This window comes from Podarcis liolepis (genome assembly GCF_965112155.1).
Source record: "Podarcis liolepis genome assembly, chromosome: 4".
Lineage (NCBI taxonomy): Eukaryota > Metazoa > Chordata > Lepidosauria > Squamata > Lacertidae > Podarcis > Podarcis liolepis.
The window spans coordinates 83,642,909-83,662,903 of record NC_139558.1 but is presented as its reverse complement, the minus strand read 5'-3'; the positions used below and the strand labels follow the sequence as shown (position 1 = coordinate 83,662,903).

General features: G+C 45.5%; 1 protein-coding gene across 4 annotated transcripts in view; it reads right to left on the bottom strand.

Moving 5' to 3' along the window:
• ARHGAP20 (Rho GTPase activating protein 20) overlaps window positions 1-18,506 on the bottom strand; it is a 92,028-nt gene extending 73,522 nt beyond the window's left edge. Inside the window, exon 1 of one of the 4 annotated variants that reach the window (XM_083499631.1) lies at window positions 18,120-18,506. In XM_083499631.1, coding sequence (XP_083355757.1) covers window positions 18,120-18,218 — 99 coding nt within the window. In that variant the 5' untranslated portion in view covers window positions 18,219-18,506. Of the gene's footprint in view, window positions 1-8,063; window positions 8,115-16,850; window positions 17,109-17,299; window positions 17,334-18,119 lie in introns of those variants that run through there. The other 3 variants (XM_083499634.1, XM_083499632.1, XM_083499633.1) reach the window with 3 other exon arrangements.
• Between the last annotated feature and the right edge of the window lie 1,489 nt (window positions 18,507-19,995).

The window sequence follows — 19,995 nt, the reverse complement described above, 5'->3', positions numbered from 1 at the left end:
AACTGAAGATTTGGTTACAGGGTTTGAGGGTTTTCTTATACACACACATTGTGACACAAGTACAAAAATAGAGGGGAGAAGGGTTAAAACTAATGAAGTAATGGGATAGGAGCTGAGCTGGGGAAAGGATTGCAATTACAGCCTTAAGCACATCAAGCCTGGCTGTCCTCCAGAAAGATGCTAACATTCTTCCATTTCTACTAGCTGTTAGTAGAAAGATTAGCTGATAGTTAGTTTGATATAAATTTAGCAGGAACACTCTCACCTGCAGGCAGGCAGGTATCTCACAGGACAAACTGATGCAGACAAAACACAGACACACATATGAAGCAGAGTTTGGACTATGGTATATCACTTTCTTCCTGGCTCCCATTGTCTCTGGATTAAAAACTGGGGTACAACAAATTAAAGACTTTAGAAACAGATAACCCATCGAAAGCTAATATTAGCATACTGGGACTGTCAACACAAACTGTTTGGTGTTTGGAAAAGCATATTTCTTAACACTTAATTCTGTCTGATACAAAGCTCCTTGGGCTCTAGCCTCTAGTCTTTTCACTGTCAAGGGAACAGCTTCACAAAGCACAGTTGCAAAGCTGCCTGACGCAATCTTACACAGATGCTGTGCCATGCAAGGGTCTGTGATATTGGAGTAATGGTTTGAATCAATTTGTTTTGCTTGAATCAAGATATACTCAACACCTTTACTAAGGCCCTGAACTATAGAACTGAGCTGGATGCCAATTAACTTTATTCTGTAAGCTCCTCGGAGTAAAAAGTGCTCTCTTTTTTTGGGCCCAAAAATTTCTGGAAAACAGTCATAATAAAAAGGAAAGGCTTCCTCCCAAGTCAAGCACTGCAAACTGAAAGCAAGCAAGCTAATGAAGAACAGTTGTGGAAGAAAGTTTTATTTTGTTTTCTGTCCGAAAGCTAGATTATTCATTTATTTTATTACCTTTATGTACCACCTTTCATTCAAAGATCACAGGCTGGTTCTCAACATAAAAAGACAAAATGCAAAATACACAATAAAGCAAAAGCAAAACCAGTTACTCCCCCTACCCAAGAATAGGTGAAAAGTTAAAAATTAAGAGAGAGGGTGGTTAGTGGTCATACAAATGTTTCTGCATATATTAGAAGGCATCTGCTGAAAACTCTAGAGAACAATTGCCAATCAGAGGAGACAGTACTGGGCTAGAAGTCCTTTAGTCAAAGTATGAAACTGCTCCTTCTGTCCTAAGAAACAAAGTACAGCCCTGAAAAGAAAGTCCATAGTGTGGGCCCTAGAAAATAGGGTTCAAGCCCAAGTCTAGCACCTTGGTCAGAAGATCAGCTGTCAGCCTCATTCCACCTGCAAAATGGGAATATTGTGACTCATTCTACTCTAGGGGTTTTGGAGAATTCTGGAGGAAATGGAAGCACAAATTGCCAATATTCACTTATTCATCCCATGCCTGGAATGGAAATCAATCCAGCAAATACAATTGGTATTCGCTGTTACAGTTGCTTTCTGTCCACAAACACGATGAAATTGATAACTTCCCCACCACCACCATATTTGCACTGTTTCCTTTGTAATAAAATGAATGGGATGGAATAACATAATGACAATGTCAATTATGTAATTTTAGTGCTACAAACAGCAAGATGAATAATATCATTTTTACTGAATAATAATAATAATAATAATAATAATAATAATGTATTTATATCCCACCCTCCCCAGCCGAAGACGGGCTCAGGGCGGCTAACAACAATAAAACAGTACAAAAGTACAACATAAACAACATTCTAAAATCATTCATTATAAAAAATAATTAATTCAAGCCACTGGCAACCATTGGGCCAGAGCTCTGCGAAGATTGCCGAGGGAGGGAGTCAGGCTGTGCCCTGGCCAAAGGCCTGGTGGAACAGCTCTGTCTTGCAGGCCCTGCGGAAGGATGTCAAGTCCCGCAGGGCCCTGGTCTCTTGTGACAGAGTGTTCCACCAGTTCGGAGCCACAGCCGAAAAAGCCCTGGCTCTAGTTGAGGCCAGCCTAACTTCTCTGTGGCCTGGGACCTTCAAGATGTTTTTATTTGAAGACCGTAAGTTTCTCTGTGGGGCATACCAGGAGAGGTGGTCCCGTAGGTACGAGGGTCCTAGGCCGTATAGGGCTTTAAAGGTTAAAACCAGCACCTTAAACCTGATCCTGTACTCCACCGGGAGCCAGTGCAGCTGGTATAGCACCGGCTGAATGTGATCTCGCAGTGAAGACCCCGTAAGGAGTCTCGCTGCAGCATTCTGCACCCGCTGGAGTTTCTGGGTCAGTCTCAAGGGCAGCCCCACGTAGAGCGAGTTACAATAATCCAGTCTGGAGGTGACCGTCGCATGGATCACAGTGGCTAGGTCAGGGCGAGAGAGGTAAGGAGCCAACTGCTTAGCTTGGCAGAGATGGAAAAATGCCGCCTTTGTTATAGCTGCAATCTGCGCCTCCATGGAAAGGGAGGTGTCGAAGATTACACCCAAACTCTTAACGGACAGTGCTGGAACTAATTGTGCCCCCGCAAGAGATGGGAGTTGCCCCCCCCCAATCCCATATCATCCCGTCCCAGCCACAGGACCTCTGTCTTCGAAGGATTTAGCTTCAACCAGCTCCCACGTAACCATCCAGCCACAGCTTCCAAACATCTGGTCAGTGTGTCTGGGGCCGAGTCAGGATGGCCATCCATCAACAGATAGAGTTGGGTGTCATCAGCATACTGATGGCAACCCAGCCCAAAACTCCGGACAGGCTGGGCGAGGGGGTGCAAAAAGATGTTGAAAAGCATCGGGGAGAGTATCGCACCCTGAGGCACTCCACACACCAAGGAGTGGCGCGATGACACCCGGTGAACTGCAGTGGAACAAAAACAGAGCTGCTTCTTACATCCCAAGTCAGCTCCCAGGGTTGTTGCAAGGTTGAGAAAAGAAAAGCCTGTACATGATATATCATCAATAGTGGAAGGGTGAAAAGGTTATACAAGACTATGGCTATAATTTACATTTGCCAGCAGGAGATCACTTGCCATTTAATCAAACTTGGGTGGAAAGAACCATTTGCTTAAAAAATTCGGATGTTTTAAACAAGACACTTTGCCAATAGGCTTTCAGCCCAGGACTATGACATTGTAGTGTTGCAGCACAACTTTGACATGCTTCTTTATTCCAGCTTCTGTTTAACCAGAAGAGTGTGCATGCACACACAAATGTACACAAACAAAGCAAGCAGATCAACACTTGGCAGAGTGTGCCCATCCTCCTAGACTTCAGGGCTTTCCCAGCAGGATTTCTTTAAATGACATGGCTCAGACAGTCCTAAACTTGTTCCAAACTGCTACCAGGGATACGTCTCTTTGCAAGTGAGCCAGCGCAAAATGTGCCAAGTTCCAATGCCGAAGAAACCCCACTCAGAGACCTCAAAACATGTAGGAAAGCTTGAAGCAAATTACTGGCTCTCAGATACTGTTTCTCAGCGTGAACTCCCTCTCAAGGGCAACGAGATGACGACAAAAGTGAATTTAAAAGTTCACCCAAGTGAAACTCATTCAAAGTGTGAAGAAATACCAAAACATATAAATACAGCCAAGGAAGAAGTTGAAAGTCCTAAACATCTTTACCCTACAGCAGGCTACACTAGTATCCATTCACATCACACATCCACAATGTTCAATCTGCATTACCCAGATAAGGGATAACCAACTTCTGTATTCCAGTTACTGGATTCACCAGGAATATATTTTTCTGCACAAACTGACTAAATCACCAGTAGTTGGGTTTATTATGAATAAACCCAAGAAGAAGCTATACCATTAAAATGTAGGCTCTCAGTCATTCACAACCACATACATACCAGACATACAGAGAGGATTGATGCTTGTCGATCAGTAAGAAGCAGCAGTGGAAAGGGAATCATTGAGTAAGAAAAGATCACTCTTCAGAGACTGGATTCTGAAGAGCAGAACCAATTATTTTTCCTCACGATTGCAGCGCTTCTCCCAGTCCAGCACTGCAACAAGTAGGAAAGCCCTCCACTAAGCCAGTGTTTCCCAACCTTTTTTGGGCAAAGGCACACTTGTTTCATGAAAAAAATCTCGAGGCACACCACCATTACAGCCCCGTGACGTCAGCGCGCAGCGTCACGCTGGGAGGGACATGAATTGCTAGCAAATTACATAATCACCTCCTTGAGGGCTGGCTCATCTTCTCCGAAGGCAGAACCCCATTAATTAACAGGACAGACTCACACCACAGCCAAGACGAGGGGGGAAAACCTCAGTCATGCACAGTCATGCACATGTGGGGGCTAAATGAGGACGAAGACCGGGCAGAGAGCAGGGTTCAAATCACCCCACCTGGCCAGGACAATCCCTGGGTGCTCCCTTGGGCCACTCGCCTGACCCACCTCGCAGGGCTGTTGTTGCGAGGATAACACGGGGAGAACCACGCGCGCCCCCGGGAGCTCCTTGGAGGAGAAAGCGGGCGATGAATGCAATGCACGAAATATATGAGAGGCGACCAGGTTTTGCAGGTGAGGGGCCCCCGCCAGCCTCCGCTTCCAACACCCGGCGCAACGACGCCGAAGTTTCCCCCCGGGCTCGGCTCGGGGAGCAGCGCTGCTCCCCCCGGCTCCCCTTCGCCCTCCCGGCTCTCTCTGCCGCCCACTGGGGACCCCCCTCACCTGCCAAGTCCGGAGCGCCGGTGGAAGTTGCATGCATGCATGCAGGGCGCCGCGTTGCCATTGCATTGCACTGCACTCCATGCAACGCCTGCACGCATGCATTGCCTTGCACGCCCGCCAAGGGGTCTCCCCGCGGTCCGATGCGTCCCCTCCGGCGCGGATGCAGCATTGCAAAAATAAAAAACCCCCGACGCAGCCCTACCTGGGGGGCAGCCTCTGCCGCTCCGCCTCCACGGGGATCCCCGGGCTCCATCCTGCCGCCCGATCTCCGCGGGGGCGCAGGCAGGCTGCGCGGGGTCTGCGTGGAAGAGCCCCTGCCCGCCCGGCCGCCGCCGCTGCGCTCATTCCATGGCCAGGAGAAGAGCGCTTCAAACAAAACGCCCGGCCCGCCAGGCCACGCTGGGAAACGTAGTTCGCGCACCCCGCGCGGGCGCAGAGCCCAAGGGCGAGGGGACTACGGATCCCGGCAGCCCCCGCGCCGGGGACGGAGGGGGAGAGGCCGGGTGCAGGGATGGAGGGACGGGTGGGCGAGCGAGTGAGTGAGTGGCAGCCGCCAAGCCTTGGCCGAGAGCCAGGAAGGGCCTCCCCGGAGGAGGAGGAGGAGGAGGGAGGCGCAGAGCGGGAGGGAGGGAGGGAACCCCAGGGGTCATCTAGTGACGGCGCCCCAATCGAAAATTTGACTTAAAAAAAATAAAAATAAATTGGAATTCTTTAATTTTTCCCGCGGCACACCAGGCAACATCTCGCGGCACACTAGTGTGCCGCGGAACAGTGGTTGGGAAACATTGCAGTAAGCTTGCAAAATAACCTGTTCTCTCTCTGGCATGGCACCACTGCTAATATGACTTAGTGCTAAGGAAACGGGAATAGAAGAGACATCAAAGTTTGGCAGAGGACTGGCAGGCCCCCGAAGACAACTTTACAGGCTGAATGCAGCCCATGAACCATATATTCACCATTCCTGTCCAATATGAGATCTGCAGGTATAGGGCAGTATACAGTAATAATAATCAGATGATTTGAGACCAGAATACCTGAAGAATGGTCTTCTCAATATGAGCCTGCCCATTCATCATGACTTTCAGAGGTTATTATTTATTCAATTTATATCCCACTCTTCCTCCCGAAAGAGACTGGGACAGCAGGTTCTCTTACATGTTCCACTAACATATGAGGATGTTTGGCATGAACTAGGCAGAGACTTCTCTGTGGCTGAACTTTGGAAATCCCAGGGAAGCCTGTCTCAGTGGTCTTTTGAGCAGTGTAAAGACCATCTGTTTGCTTGTTTTAAAGCAATTCATATAGAAAGGGTAGCAAAAGTGATGTTGTTGAGAGCCCAACTCCCATAAACCCTAGCCAGCAGGACCTACATGAATTGTAATCAAGCAACATCTGAAGAGCCACAGCTTCCCCATCCCCTATTTTGATTCTTCCTTGATAAATTTGCAGCTGAAGCTGCTGGGCCTGTTAATTCTTTTACCTGCTGGTTGCCTGCACTTTTATTTTATTTTATTATTTATTAAAATTATATACAGTCCTGTTAGACCTGTTGATCTCAGGGCAGTTCACAACATTAAATTATAATATAAAAAACACAAAAATAAGAACAAAAACAAATGAATAATCCCCTCTCCTGCAAAATATTGAAAAGGATGTCAATCAGCCAAATGCTTGGAAGAAGAGGAAAGTTTTTGTCTAGCACCTAAAGGTGTATAATGAAGGTGCCAGCCAAAGTTCCCTGGGGAGAGCATTTCAGAAATGGGGAGACAGTGAAGAAAAGGAATGTTCTTGTGTTGCCACCCTTGAGTCGTCTCATGGAGGAGGCACACAAAGGAGGGTCTTGGTGGATGATCTCAAAGTCTGGGTAACTGCATATGGAGAAAGGTGGTCCTAAGGCTAAGCCATTTACCCACTCTGCAGTGATAGTTCTCTATGTTTGATATTTTTATGTGTTTTATTACTGTTCTACGCTCTAGTTGTATCTTAATAGAAAAATGGTATATAAATATTTTAAAGAAAGAGGAAAAACAAACTTTGGTCTTTACTAGAATGTTCCTTATTCAGGCCACTCCTAAAAAAAATATCATCGCTGGACACAGAGAATAAAATATGCGCACAGAAATGGGTTTGCGGCCAGGGGAGAAGCATCTTTTGCAATAGCTAAACAGAGGTTAAGGTCCAATTGGGTTGTTTCTAATGTAATCAGCTATCCTGGGCAATTTGAGAATGTATTCTCTGCTTTGATATTGCAGTTTTTATTGGCATATTACTGTTGATTTAAACATGGTACGTTGTGCTAACCGACACATAGCTGCTGTTGGATGAACTTACATTGGCCTATGGCTGGGATAATAAAATTGCCCAAGATTTCAATGCAGCTTCCAAAGAAATTGTGTTTAGTGTCGCAACCTAAGACTACTCAAATTTTCAGCTAGGTAATCATGAAAGTTATAATGTTTGTAGCATGGAAGTACGATGGCACACTTTTAATTTTTAGATAAGTATCCTATCTTTAATCTAATTACAACATGTACAATCCTACACATAGCAACACTGAAGTCACATGCAACTGTGCAGGACCAAGCCAAAAACAGAATATATTAAGGTATCATCCAATTATAGCCCACCCTAGGAATCAGTATAATAATAAAAATCTTCACTAGAGTGTGCTTCAAAACAAAGCAGGGGAAATGTTTTCAATTTCTAAGAGCCCTGTATAGAGTTTATGTAAGAATTCATTGCCATATGCAAAATTTAGAGTTTTTCTAGCACTATTTAGAAATACCACATGAAGGTGCTCATTAGGGGAAAATGTGGATGTGAAAGAAGTTCTCAGACACAGTCAACACTGTTTTAAATAAAATTCACTTTTTCTCCTGTTCATTTGTCAACATTCCTTTCATTTCGTTCTTATCTTTCCACATTTGGGAAACAACGAAATAGGAACACTAAAAATCAAATTTGGACATCTTAGTTCAGGCAAACCTGAAGCCAGTCACACCAATACATGTCTTTATGTGAGATAGGAGACAAATAAATCTGCCACAATACGTACACAGTTCCAAAAAACGAACATCAATACCTCTTGCACTAGCTCCGGTTCTTAATATTTTGGCCTTGCCATCTCGAGAAATTCCTGAGCTGCAAACCAAAAGACAAGTTAACACTGACTGCCTTGTTCGAAGCGACTCAGGTCTTGTGGTTAGTTCTGCAAAGAGGCCTAAGGCAGAACCGCCTTTTTAATTTTCTAGGGTTCTGTGTGGAAACTTTGACACTGATGTACAACCAATGTTACATTTGTACATGCAGCCTTTGCCCATGCATTTATGGGATATAATGAAGAACGTTCCCTCCATTATGAACTTACCTGACTTTACATGGTTCCTGTCACAAAATGCTAATTTCGTTTGAATATGACCATATTTAAACAGGGTTTCAATATATGTTCTTCCTGTTCTTCCTGAGAGCCAGTGTGGTGTAGTGGTTAAGAGCGGTAGTCACGTAATCTGGGAAACCGGGTTCGCGTCTCCGCTCCTCCGCATGCAGCTGCTGGGTGACCTTGGGCCAGTCACACTTCTCTGAAGTCTCTCAGCCCCACTCACCTCACAGAGTGTTTGTTGTGGGGGAGGAAGGGAAAGGAGAATGTTAGCCGCTTTGAGACTCCTGAAGGGGAGTGAAAGGCGGGATATCAAATCCAAACTCTTCTTCTTCTTCTTCTTCTTCTGTCTTGACGTTTTGTCAAGATAGCATCAGTTCCACTGAACCAGGGATCCCACAGTGAGTGACTTTGTTTGGCTGCCATTTCCTTCTTCAAAATGGCCTCCAGGATGAGAACAGGCCCCCAAATGGGGAGGCCCAAAACAAAGGACCACAGAAACAGATACAGAGTCCAACATCCCTCTGACTCTGGCACTTCAGTCTAAAAACTGAACTGGTTTTCTACTCCAGTTTCCATCACAGAGATTGTTATGTACTGAAGTTCTCACCCTGGGCCAGCAGGGGGGATACTGTAGATAGTTTTCACTCAGGTCCACATATGCAAATAAGGGATTGAAAGTGACGTTCAGTGATTGGATAGTTACAGAAAATGGTTACTGTTGCGTTCTAGTGGAGCTCTATATAAGCAGACTGGCTGAACCCTTCAGTTCAGTTCTGTTCTGGCCTGTGAATAAACAAGAGCTGTTTGAAGAATCGCTGTGTCGTCTGATATGTTCACCCACAACTTAACAGAGATGTAAAGGCTAGAGCAACCCTCCTTCCTAGGAGGCCAAAAAGTGAACCCTGGCTGCTGTCAGCTTTCCCATTTTAACTGTGTGCTGGAATTCCACTGTCCTCTCAGCAATAATTACCATATGAACGCTTTTTGGCAGACGCAGTCTGAAAGTCTAAGGGTGACAAGGGTGTCGATATAAAATCATGCAGAATGAGACAAGCTAACCCAGTACCTGAAGTGAACCTGATCGTACCCTGCTGACCCTTACAAACTCATTTTTTTAAGTTTCTGGAAGCATTTCAAAATCCCTGCAACTCTGTTTGAGGCATGTTTACATGGACGTTCAATGTTTCAGTGTTCGGTGTGATGAGCTCCGAAATGTGCAGCCTTAAAGGAATCCTGTATTTTTAGTTATTTGAAAGCACCTATAAATAGCATAAAGTTTCAAAAAAATGGTATATATAACACAAAAACACAGTTTAAAACCAGTTAGAATAAAAGGATAAGAATAAAAACACATAGTTCTGTCAACAGAGCATGAAGCTCTTAATCTTAATCTCAGGGTTGTGGGTTCAAGATTGGGCAAAAGATTCCTACATCGCACAGGGTTGGACTAGATGACCCTTACGGTCCCTTCCAACTCTATGATTCTATAAAAAGCATAGGAAAGCAAATAAAACAGAAATGCAGAGGACTCAAACACACAAAACTGGATCCAATCCTATTGCCCAGAAGAAGTCAGGGCAGAAAGAGCTAAGCCATCTGAAGCAATACTATTTCAAAAAGCATCCTACCTCTCCTCGACTCACATACACATGGTTACAGAGGAAGCAGGGAGGAATCCCCTGGCCTTTGCCAAACTGGTGCCCTCCAACTATTTTGAACTACAATTCCCATCAGTCCCAGCCAGCCAGCCGCACGTCACCCTGAGCTATGCTCCAGCTGAAAGCAAATGTGAGATACAGGGAAACAACTACAGTACAGTATTATGAACACCTCAGATAACAAACAATGGAGAATACAAAGAACCGACACATGGCTATCACAGTAGGAAATGTACTCACTTGATTACAACGCCTGAGCTGTCCTGGCAGCAACCGGCTTTTATAACAAACTGTCCTTAGGTTCTTGAATGAATTCACATAGAAAAATGATCTATGAACAAGAACAGCTTGTCACATGGGGAGCAGCGGTCACTAACAGGTACATAAACCTTTGTTTTCCTGCGCCAAGCAGATATGAGGAAGAATTTCGAAATATGCAGCTTTTCTTGAGATTACGCTTTAGAAAGCTTCCTCTATTGAATTTCTGCCTGCTATTCTGCTACTAAATATGTATAAACACTTCTAGAATGCTGAAAAGCCTACACTTGTGATAATTCTGACTTGAATAACTATTATACAAGTTACCTTTTAGGAAAGTTGTTATCCTAAAAGGAGATGTGTATAATAGTTCTCAAAAATGTGCCTATTACATACTACAGGGGCCTTAAGTCACTGCAAATTTCTAACCCCTGCTAGTCAATATGTTGTGCATTTGTTTGAAGCGCTCGAGTCTTATTCTCAAAGCATTTGCTTCCCTAAACCAATTTAAATTATTTGCATTAAATAACCAACCTTAAACCCTCTCTCTGATGCACAAGACATGATGCGATAATTAATATAAATATCTTCCTCTCTATTCAGCTTGATGACTCACAAGCTCCTTTCCAGATCACAGAATTTCTCTTTCAAATTCTCTGAAGCAACTACCCAAGTCCCAGCACTGAGGGAAAATGTTGGCCACCTAAAAAGTTCACATTTCTACCATTGGCATCAAGTACCTGTGAAGTACCTGCATTTTTTCAGCACTGTTTATAGGAAGGGAAGTTACAGATAGGTAGCCGTGTTGGTCTGCCATAGTCAAAATAAAAAAATTCCTTTCAGTAGCACCTTAAAGACCAACTAAGTTAGTTCTTGGTATGAGCTTTCGTGTGCATGCTCAAGTTAGCCCACTTGGGGGAAGACACAGATCTTCCAGAATACAATGTCATTTGTCTCTTGGTTTCAATAGATGTGATTAGAGAAGACCTCTAGCAGACTTCACAATGATAGTTCTTAATAGGCCAAATTTTGATAGAAGCTTGGCACAAACCATAGTTTCTCACCCCACTCCTTCAAAATCTACCCCACCCACTTTATCTTGTCTATTCCAATTTAGGGATAACCTATTAAACACGGATGCATTTCACTGCATATTTCCACCCCCAAAGATCTGTATGCAGTCTGAATTTATTTTGTGAGAGACAGAATACACCCAGGAGGTTGGTTAGTCAGATATTACAATTGAACATTCCCCATATAAACAGATACAAACCCTGCAATCATAATCTGAGGCCCTTTTTCATGTGCCTCCTCCACGAGAGGGTGTGGCAACATGAGAACGGGCCTCTTCTGTGGTGGCTCCCTGTTTGTGGTATGCTCTCCCTAGGTAGACTCACCTGGCACCTTTGTTACATATTTCTGGGCGCTAGGCAAAGACATTCCTCTTCTCCCAGGCTTTTGGCTAATTAAACCATCTATGGCCTTTTAAACTGTGGGGGGGGGGTTATGTTGTTGTTGTTGTTGTTGTTGTTGTTGTTGTTGTTGTTGTTGTTGTTGTTGCTGCTGCTGCTGCTGCTGCTGTTACTATGTTATGTATTATTGTGTTTTTATATTGTAAGCCGCCCTGTGATCCTTGGATGTAGGGTAGGATAGAAATTTAATATATAATAAACAGTACAGTGTATCACTAGCATAGTATACAGCAAAATCCCCAATCTGACCCAGCTAACTCCACAGCTGGAAAAAAATATTTTCAATTCCAAAAAGCCAGCATTATTATTCTTTTATCATCCATCATCAGGTGATTAGGAGCTTACTGTACTGTATACTGTTCCTGTGCTCCAGAAGAGCATTTTTAGAGGCTCAGGCAACCAGTTTCCCCCAGCTTTGCTAACACCAAACCAACAGCTTTATCCTACACAGAGTCACAATGCCTGAACAGGCTGCTTTTCAAAGGCATTAGGGGCATACCTGTGTTATGACTGCAAGTCATCCTCTTTAAATATGAGGTGTCTATGCAATTTAAGGTGACAGAGAACACCACATGGCGATGACTTATAATCTCACCATGGGACAGATGTGGGCCACCAGGTATCTGTAACAATTTGGCCACATGGTAAAGTTGGTTATACTTACTACCCACAGAGGGAAAGGAGTTCATTGTGTGGACAATCACTACACATTTTCTGTGTGGTGCGTTTGTAAGTAGCTATCAGAACTCAGCTCTACGATATCTGAAATTATGCAAGATCATGTTCACAAGCTGATATTTACACTGATTCACCTGCCACCGTTTTCTAAAAACCAGCAACTCCTTAGACTCACTGCAAAACGTTACAGTGTGCTCCATCCTGTTCATACGAGATTGAGGCTTCCCACTTACACATTTGCTAATCGAGGGTTGGATCTAAATACGTTCTACTCAGAAGCAGACCTGCTAAAATTAAGTCAGTCTTTTTCATTGGGTCTGCTTTGAGAAGGGCGAACATTAGATATAACCCCAAGGTCGGAAGATTTCATTCCCACAAGTATCCCATTTGTCTCAAAGATGTGGCAAGAAGCATGCATGCCAATGTTGAACTGAAACTTTTTACAGGAGGATGAGATCAAAGAAGGAAACTTACATGTTTGTGGCACATCAGGCGCCTGAAAATAAGAACCCACTCCTTCCCTGTATAAAAGCTTCCCAACTGGATGTCTACAGGCAACCATAGTGAGAATTCATACCTGAGCAAATGTTTCCTTGCTGCAGTATTTTGATACTGCAAAATAATGCTGTCTCGTTTTATAGTTACTTGTATTCATATACTTATGCTCTCATTAATAGTCTGACAAGGATAATTCAAATACTCACTGGAGTCTAGCCTGGCCCCACACAGAAATAAAAATCTATATAGGAGGCATTGGCAGTACTACAATAAAACATTTTCAGCTATTCTCCATACAGTATGTTAACAAATAATCTTGTGGCACCTTAAAACTAGTAAATATATTACTGTGTGAGCTTTTGTGGCTTACGGTTCACTTTATCAGATGCACTGGATTAACTGGACTCCAATTTACAAAAGCTTATGCCAGAATAAATTCGATAGTCACTAAGGTGCCTCAAGAATGTGTGTTGCTTTTACTTTGCCAAACCTTTACTAGGCATTATAAGTACAGGCCATCATAAAACATCCATATATAAAATTTTAAAATGTGTGCAAATAAACAGCCATGTAAAATATATAATGATGAGGATTTTCATTGGGATTTCTGTGTTGCTTTTATAAGAAAGGACTAACACAGTTACTCCTCTGATCTTAAGCTAAGGCATGGTTTCTTATTGCCACCAGAACTACGGTCGAACAGGATTTCAGATGCTCAAAGTCCTTGACTTTGAAGGGCCAATGCAATGGGCAAAAGTGAAATGTTTACCAGGACAGGAGTCTCGCATTGTGCTCGAGGGCTGTGGTCCAGGAGAAAACTACATATATGAAGTCCCCATTTCTCTCCCTCTTTCCCCAACATGATCAGGATGGGAAATATTTATGAAGTGTACTGTAATAACCCAGGCAGGCATTAAAATCCCAATAAGCAATCTGGCAGCCTGCTGCAGCAATTCTCCAAGGAGAATGCGCTTGCGGGGATTTAATGACATTTTAATGCAAACCCTGCAAATAGGAGATTTCCTTCCCAGCTTGGTTCCTTTTAGTCTTCGCACTATTTATTCTGGAATAGTATCTGGCAGGGCCAGTTTTTTAAAAACAAAAATGGGGGGGGGAGAGAATGTATGCTGAAACATATTCTGAGCCCCCAACATATCTGACTCATAAATCACACTCTTTCTTCTGCCAGGTTTCACACACAAAGGCAAGCCCACACACCAAAACACGTTCTGAAGTGCAGGAAAATTTTGTAGCATCGTGCAGTTTCTACACCAAAATTCTCCTAGGTGTTTATAGCACAACAGATGATCCAAACAACTTAAGCGTGGTGCATTTGGTTGATAACACACTGCTTATTCTAATTTACCTGTATTTCATTGAACATACCCAAACAATACACCTAACCTCTTAAAAATCTTGCTACTCCATTAACAAAATAGGATGCTGCCTTACACTCAGTCAAACCATTGGTCCATCTCACTCGCACTGATTGGCAGCAGCTTTCCAGGGTGGCTGGGAAACTCAGCCAGATGGGCGGGGTATAAATTATTATTATTATTATTATTATCAGACACACATCTGCCCAGCCATACCTGGAGATACTAGGGATTGAACCTAAGATACTCTGCTGGCAAAGCTGATGCTATGGCACTAATTCCTGTCTTCATCTACTGTATTCTGTTTCTTTCATGCTGCTGCCCAAACCTGGTCACTCCACCTTACTGTATGGCTGGGCCAGAGCTAAGTGATCCCTCCAAAAAGGTGAGACTTGCTGGTCCTTATGGTGGAACACATATTTGAACCTGGGTCTCTCACACCCAGTCCTGAAATGCTATCTGCTACACCACACTGCTAACCCAATGCTAACCTCCAGAATTTAAGCTGAGCTCCTGTATGATGAGCAATTGAAGATCACAGATCCTGTGATGAGAAACAATAAAAAGGGAGCGATTTCCTATACGTTGTTAAAGGTTACCTGTATCACGATCAGGATTTCACTGGAAGACCAGTAGGCTACGCAATAAAGGAAATGCTTACCACCCTCTGCCATAAACATATATGCAAAAGTGTTTCAGGACACAATACAGATTTTACAAATGGTCTTTTTTAGCCATCAATTTATGTACGAGTTCTCTAGAAATAGTGTAATTAGCTGTAGTATTGAGCCAAGTCAACACAGCAAGTGCAGCATTTACTTTCAACCAGGAGTCATCCCAAAACATGCTTTGAATGTTAAGAGTTAGAACAGGTGGAAGAATATGAAAAAGCAATACTCCAACACAACCAGCTCCCAACACAGGTGTCTCTATTTGGTCAGGGGGTGTAATTTCGAGGAATTCAGCCTTTTTTGTATATTACTAGTCAACCTACATACCAGACTTCACATACATGCTCCCCTGCCACAGATCCCATCAGCCTGAGGGCACCACATTGCATTATTTATACTCTAACAGTACATTCATTTGCTGCATGTGGATTCTGGCACTGCAAAAACAGTGCCACCTATGCACAAAAGCGAGGTAGCAGCAGGCTTTGGAGGAAACCCAAGATCTGCAGAAGAACAAAAATATTTGGGGAGGGAGAAGAATCCAAAAGAGCCCAATGAGGACTGAGCATGATCAGTGGCCAAGCTGCCGCGGAGGAGGGGCAGTGCACAGAGAACCAAGCGGGAGGGGTAATAGACAAGAATATCCTTGAAGGTGACGGGGCGGGCTGGCCAGCACCCTGAAAAGCAGCACTCCACACTGCAAATTTTTGTTGCAGCAGGTCCAGTTTGCAAAACCTAAAAGGAGCCTCTATGTTCAGGATGCCTCAGAATACCAGTTGCTGCTGAAGGACAAATATTGGAGAGGGTTGCTGCTTTCATGCCTGCTTGCAGATTTCCCAGAACAGGATACGTACTGAACAAGATGCACCCTTGGTGCGGTTCTTCTTAAGTTCTTAGGTCAGCAGAAGTTCATGTCCTTTATTACTATCCTAGGGCAGTTTTGAAGAGTTTGTTTAAGGAAAAACAAGCAGATATGGAATCTTATGCAGTATAACAAAAACCAGGTATAAAAATCAAGTTGTACGCCAATGTAAAACACTGTACTATCCAAAGTCAATTCAGAAACAGCAGGGAATGTCTAAAACTCCCCTTATTTGGTGATGGGAAGAGGAACTACCCAACTCTTCTCCTCCTCTCCATCATCTGCTGGCCTGCTCCAGGAAATACCCTAAGATTTCATGCAGAGAAAGGGGCCATTATTTGAAAGGCAAGATTTCCTGTACTACTGTCACTTCTGCAGAGGAAACTACGTGACAGCTGCACATACAGTTATAGTTGCATGCTTCTGTCTCACAGACATGCCGAGAAGCTGGAAGTGGCTGCAGGTACACAGAACACACATGTTAAATTGATGCAGCCTTGCTGCAGCGTATATTACAGAGATTCCATTTAATTCCCATCTTTCCTCCAATGAGTTCCAGGTGACATTCACGGTTCCCTGTTAACCTCACAACAACCCTGTGAGGTTGGTTAAGATGAGGAGAAACAGTGGCTGGCCCAGGGTCATTCAATGAGCTTCATAGCCCCATAGAGATGTGAGCACTGGTCTCCCAGGTCTTGATTCAAACAAGACATTAACCACAACACCATGCAAAAGCAAGAACAAGTGCACCTCCCGTTCACTTCTCCAAAAAGTTCAAAAATCTCATCAACCACAAAAATGACATTAGGCCCGACACAATCTCTCAGCCTGAGTTCCGCGCTCATACCTTGCAGTCGTTACTATGGGGATAACAATACTGGCTTGCCTTACAGGGTTGTTGCACAAATATTTTATGCTTATTTTTTCAATGGGGGTTTATTTCCCCATACATCTCAGATAAGCTTGCACTGGGCAAGAGCACCACTCTATTTAAAATATGTAATTTTAAATAGAAATACAGCTGCAGGCGCAAGCCAAACCAGGAATGCCAACACTTCTCCACTTTTTGTCCCATTCTCATTTAGAGGCATCAAATGGCACCACAAGGACAGGACTTTAGGACACAATCCAGGTGCCCATTCAGCAAAATGAGTAGGTGGGCCCTAGATCACCCCACAATTTGAAACAGGTGAATTAATACACATTCCTATGGGGGAGTGGGAGCGCTAGTGAATCAATACACATTACTGGTGGGAGAGAAGGTAGACGACTAAGACCATTAAGTCCAGGATCTAAGACTACCTGGAACAATACATGCCAAGGGAGCCACCACTGATCCAGCCAGCATCTATGTGGAAAATGCCACCCCGACGAGATCGCCTGTCGCGACGATGCCACCTTCAAAGCAGACCGATCACGAAGTCCCCGGGTCGCCGAGCCTCACGTCCACGAGCAGGCGGCGCAGAAAGAGCTACTGCGGGCTCCGAGAGCGCCTTGCAGCAGCGGCTACTCAAAAACAGAACCGCGTCTGTCCATCCATCAAGTGCAAAACACACCAATCCAGGCATGCAAACCTGGGGCAGGGAAGGTGAAGCACGCATGCGGCGCGGAGGGAGGGAGGGAGGGGAAGAGGACCGAGGCGATCGCGCGCCTCCCGAGGGATCCCTGGTGGCGCTTTTAAGGAACGCGATGTGCCAAGAACAGCAGCTTGGTGGTTTCTCTCGATCACGACGCTCCGTCGGAGATCTTACCAAGGGCGGGGGAGGGAAAGATCGATCGATCCCCCGCGCCAGCTATGCAGCACATTTCCCGCAAGACGCGCAGCCCCCTTCCCCACCACCCCCCGAACGCAAGCGACCTCCATCTACTGCGCTTTCCCGAAACGCGCAGGACCGTCTTTCTGCAGCATTTAAGGACCGGGAACCTTCGCAGGTTGCAGCGATGCTTTTTGCAGCGCCGCCACCACCCTGACCTTCCCCGCCCACCACCAGCACGCTTCAGGACAAATGCATCGACACTGGAAATGGTGGAGAGGGGATACGGGGGGGGGGGTACACCGCCCCCCCATTATTTCCCGAAATTGATGGGCAGGGATAGAAAATGACATAGGGGGAAAAGCGGGGGGGGGTGTCATGCAAAAAAAGAAAAAAGTGAACGAGGGGCTTGCACGGACTCGAGCTCTCCCTACCAGTTAAGAGGCTGCAGTTGCCACTGAGGTCTTTTTACTTGAACTCTGCAGGACCTGCTTCTCCACGAGCGTGCTTTTAAGTTGGGCACGCGGAGAGGCTGCAGCGCCAGCCCAGCTTCCTTGGGGAGCAAAGCTCCATTGGAAACCGACTGGGCTTGCTCCCCGAGTTGCGCGTACAGGACCAGCCTGCAAGTTTCAGGAAAGGGCAGGTTAAGCTATTATTATTACAGTATTATTATTGTTGTTGTTGTTAGCCTTCACTGGAAAACCCAAGGGCGAAGCAGGCGACCGCTCCGTCTCTTGTCTGCCCAGGAGAAGGTGGTTTTCGTCCCCGCCCCCCGATCCAGGCAGGGTTGCAAAGGGGCGGCGGCGGGTTCACTCACCTTGCTGGCGTCGGAAGCTACGGAGAGCCGGGACCCTCCGGTCAGGGAGGAAGAGCGCCCCTGCCCGATGTGATCCTGTTGGGGAGACATCGCTTTCATCAAGCACCCCTTTCGCCCCCGCCGCCGCCGTTCAAACAGCCCGAAATACGCCCGGGGTCATCACAGGCTGGTCCTGGGCAAGAGAAGGCGGCTGCGGAAGCCACGACAACCCCTCCTGCCACCATGAATGAAGCAGCAGCAAAAGGCTTCCCAGCCAACGCCGCCGCTACTGCAGCATCTCCACGAGCCCAGTAGCTTCGCAGCGCCGAACAGCTCGCGCGCCAATGCATAGAGGCAACCCGAGTGCTGCAGGCAGTGGCGCAGCTGGCCACGCCCCCCAGGGCGAAGCGCAGGGAAGCTCCGCCGCGAGGCTCCGCCCCACAGCAACTTTAGTCACGCCCCCGCGGTCGCCTCTCGAACCCCGCCTCGCGCGCCAATGCATAGAGGCAACCCGAGTGCGGCAGGCAGTGGCGCAGCTGGCCACGCCCCCCAGGGCGAAGCGCAGGGAAGCTCCGCCGCGAGGCTCCGCCCCACAGCAACTTTAGTCACGCCCCCGCGGTCGCCTCTCGAACCCCGCCTGCTGCAATTACAAGCTCCGCCCCTCGCCACGCCCGCATAGCGGGACCACACACACGCGCGCGCGCGCTCGCGCGTGGTTGGGTCTGCGGTGGAAGTAAAGCGGCTTGATTAATTTTGCTCGTTTGTTAGTCTTCCATTATTGTTGCTAATTTTTGCTTGTTGAATTTCTTCATTAAGAGGCTCGCTGGAACGCTGGTGCTTATTTTATTTCTTTTGTCATTTTTATTATTATGGGTTGTAATTATTGGAGAAACGTCTTGCAACTGCAAGCCGAGGGAGCTGCTATAAGGGAAACAATCGTAAAGGGGGGGTGTACCTTTATTTAGGGCACCCAAAAATGCCATGAAATAGTGAACAAGCATTTGGGTCGGCTCAATAAAGGCGTTAGTCTAATGTGGACTTTTCTGTGTGCCTAATAAATAATATTAAGGTTGGCCAACTGAAGGTGTTGCCCTGATGTGAACTTTGGAATTTTGCAGTTATCGTAAACAGAACGACCTTTCATGCTTCCTGACAGCAACTGACCTCCCTTATTCTCTCCCACTCCCAATGAGGCAAATAATAAAAAATCAGGAGTAAACAGAATGAATATAAACTGTCTTGAAACCTCAGCCCAGCCACAAAGGGATAACTTAAGTGAAATATACTCAGAGTCGCAAAGTGATTTCATGCTCTTTATTCAGCTCATAGTGGTGAGGAGGAATGAATAAAAGTCCCCTCACAGTATCTGCTTTATATACATTATTTACACAATGGGCTGCACATGATTGGCTAATTCCGGAATTCTACTGTAAGCCAATCAGGTTGTGGATTCACTTCTATCTGGAGCATGATTGGGTGGTTCCTGCCAACCAATCATACTGCTGCATTGTTCTAGGACCAATCAGACTGCTGCATTCTGAATCCTATTGTTCTAGGACCAATCAGATTGCTGCATTTTGGATCCTATTGTTCTAGGACCAATCAGACTGCTGCAGTTTGGATCCTATTCAACTCAGTACATAACATTAAGGCAGGGCTGTTCCCAAAGGAACACAGTCCATTTGGAATATGTGTAGCTTGCATTTTGCCCCTACTATATAACTTGAAGCTCAACATCAAAAAAACGAAGATCATGGCCACTGGTCCCATCACCTCCTGGCAAATAGATGGGGAAGAAATGGAGGCAGTGAGAGATTTTACTTTCTTGGGCTCCATGATCACTGCAGATGGTGACAGCAGCCATGAAATTAAAAGACGCCTGCTTCTTAGGAGAAAA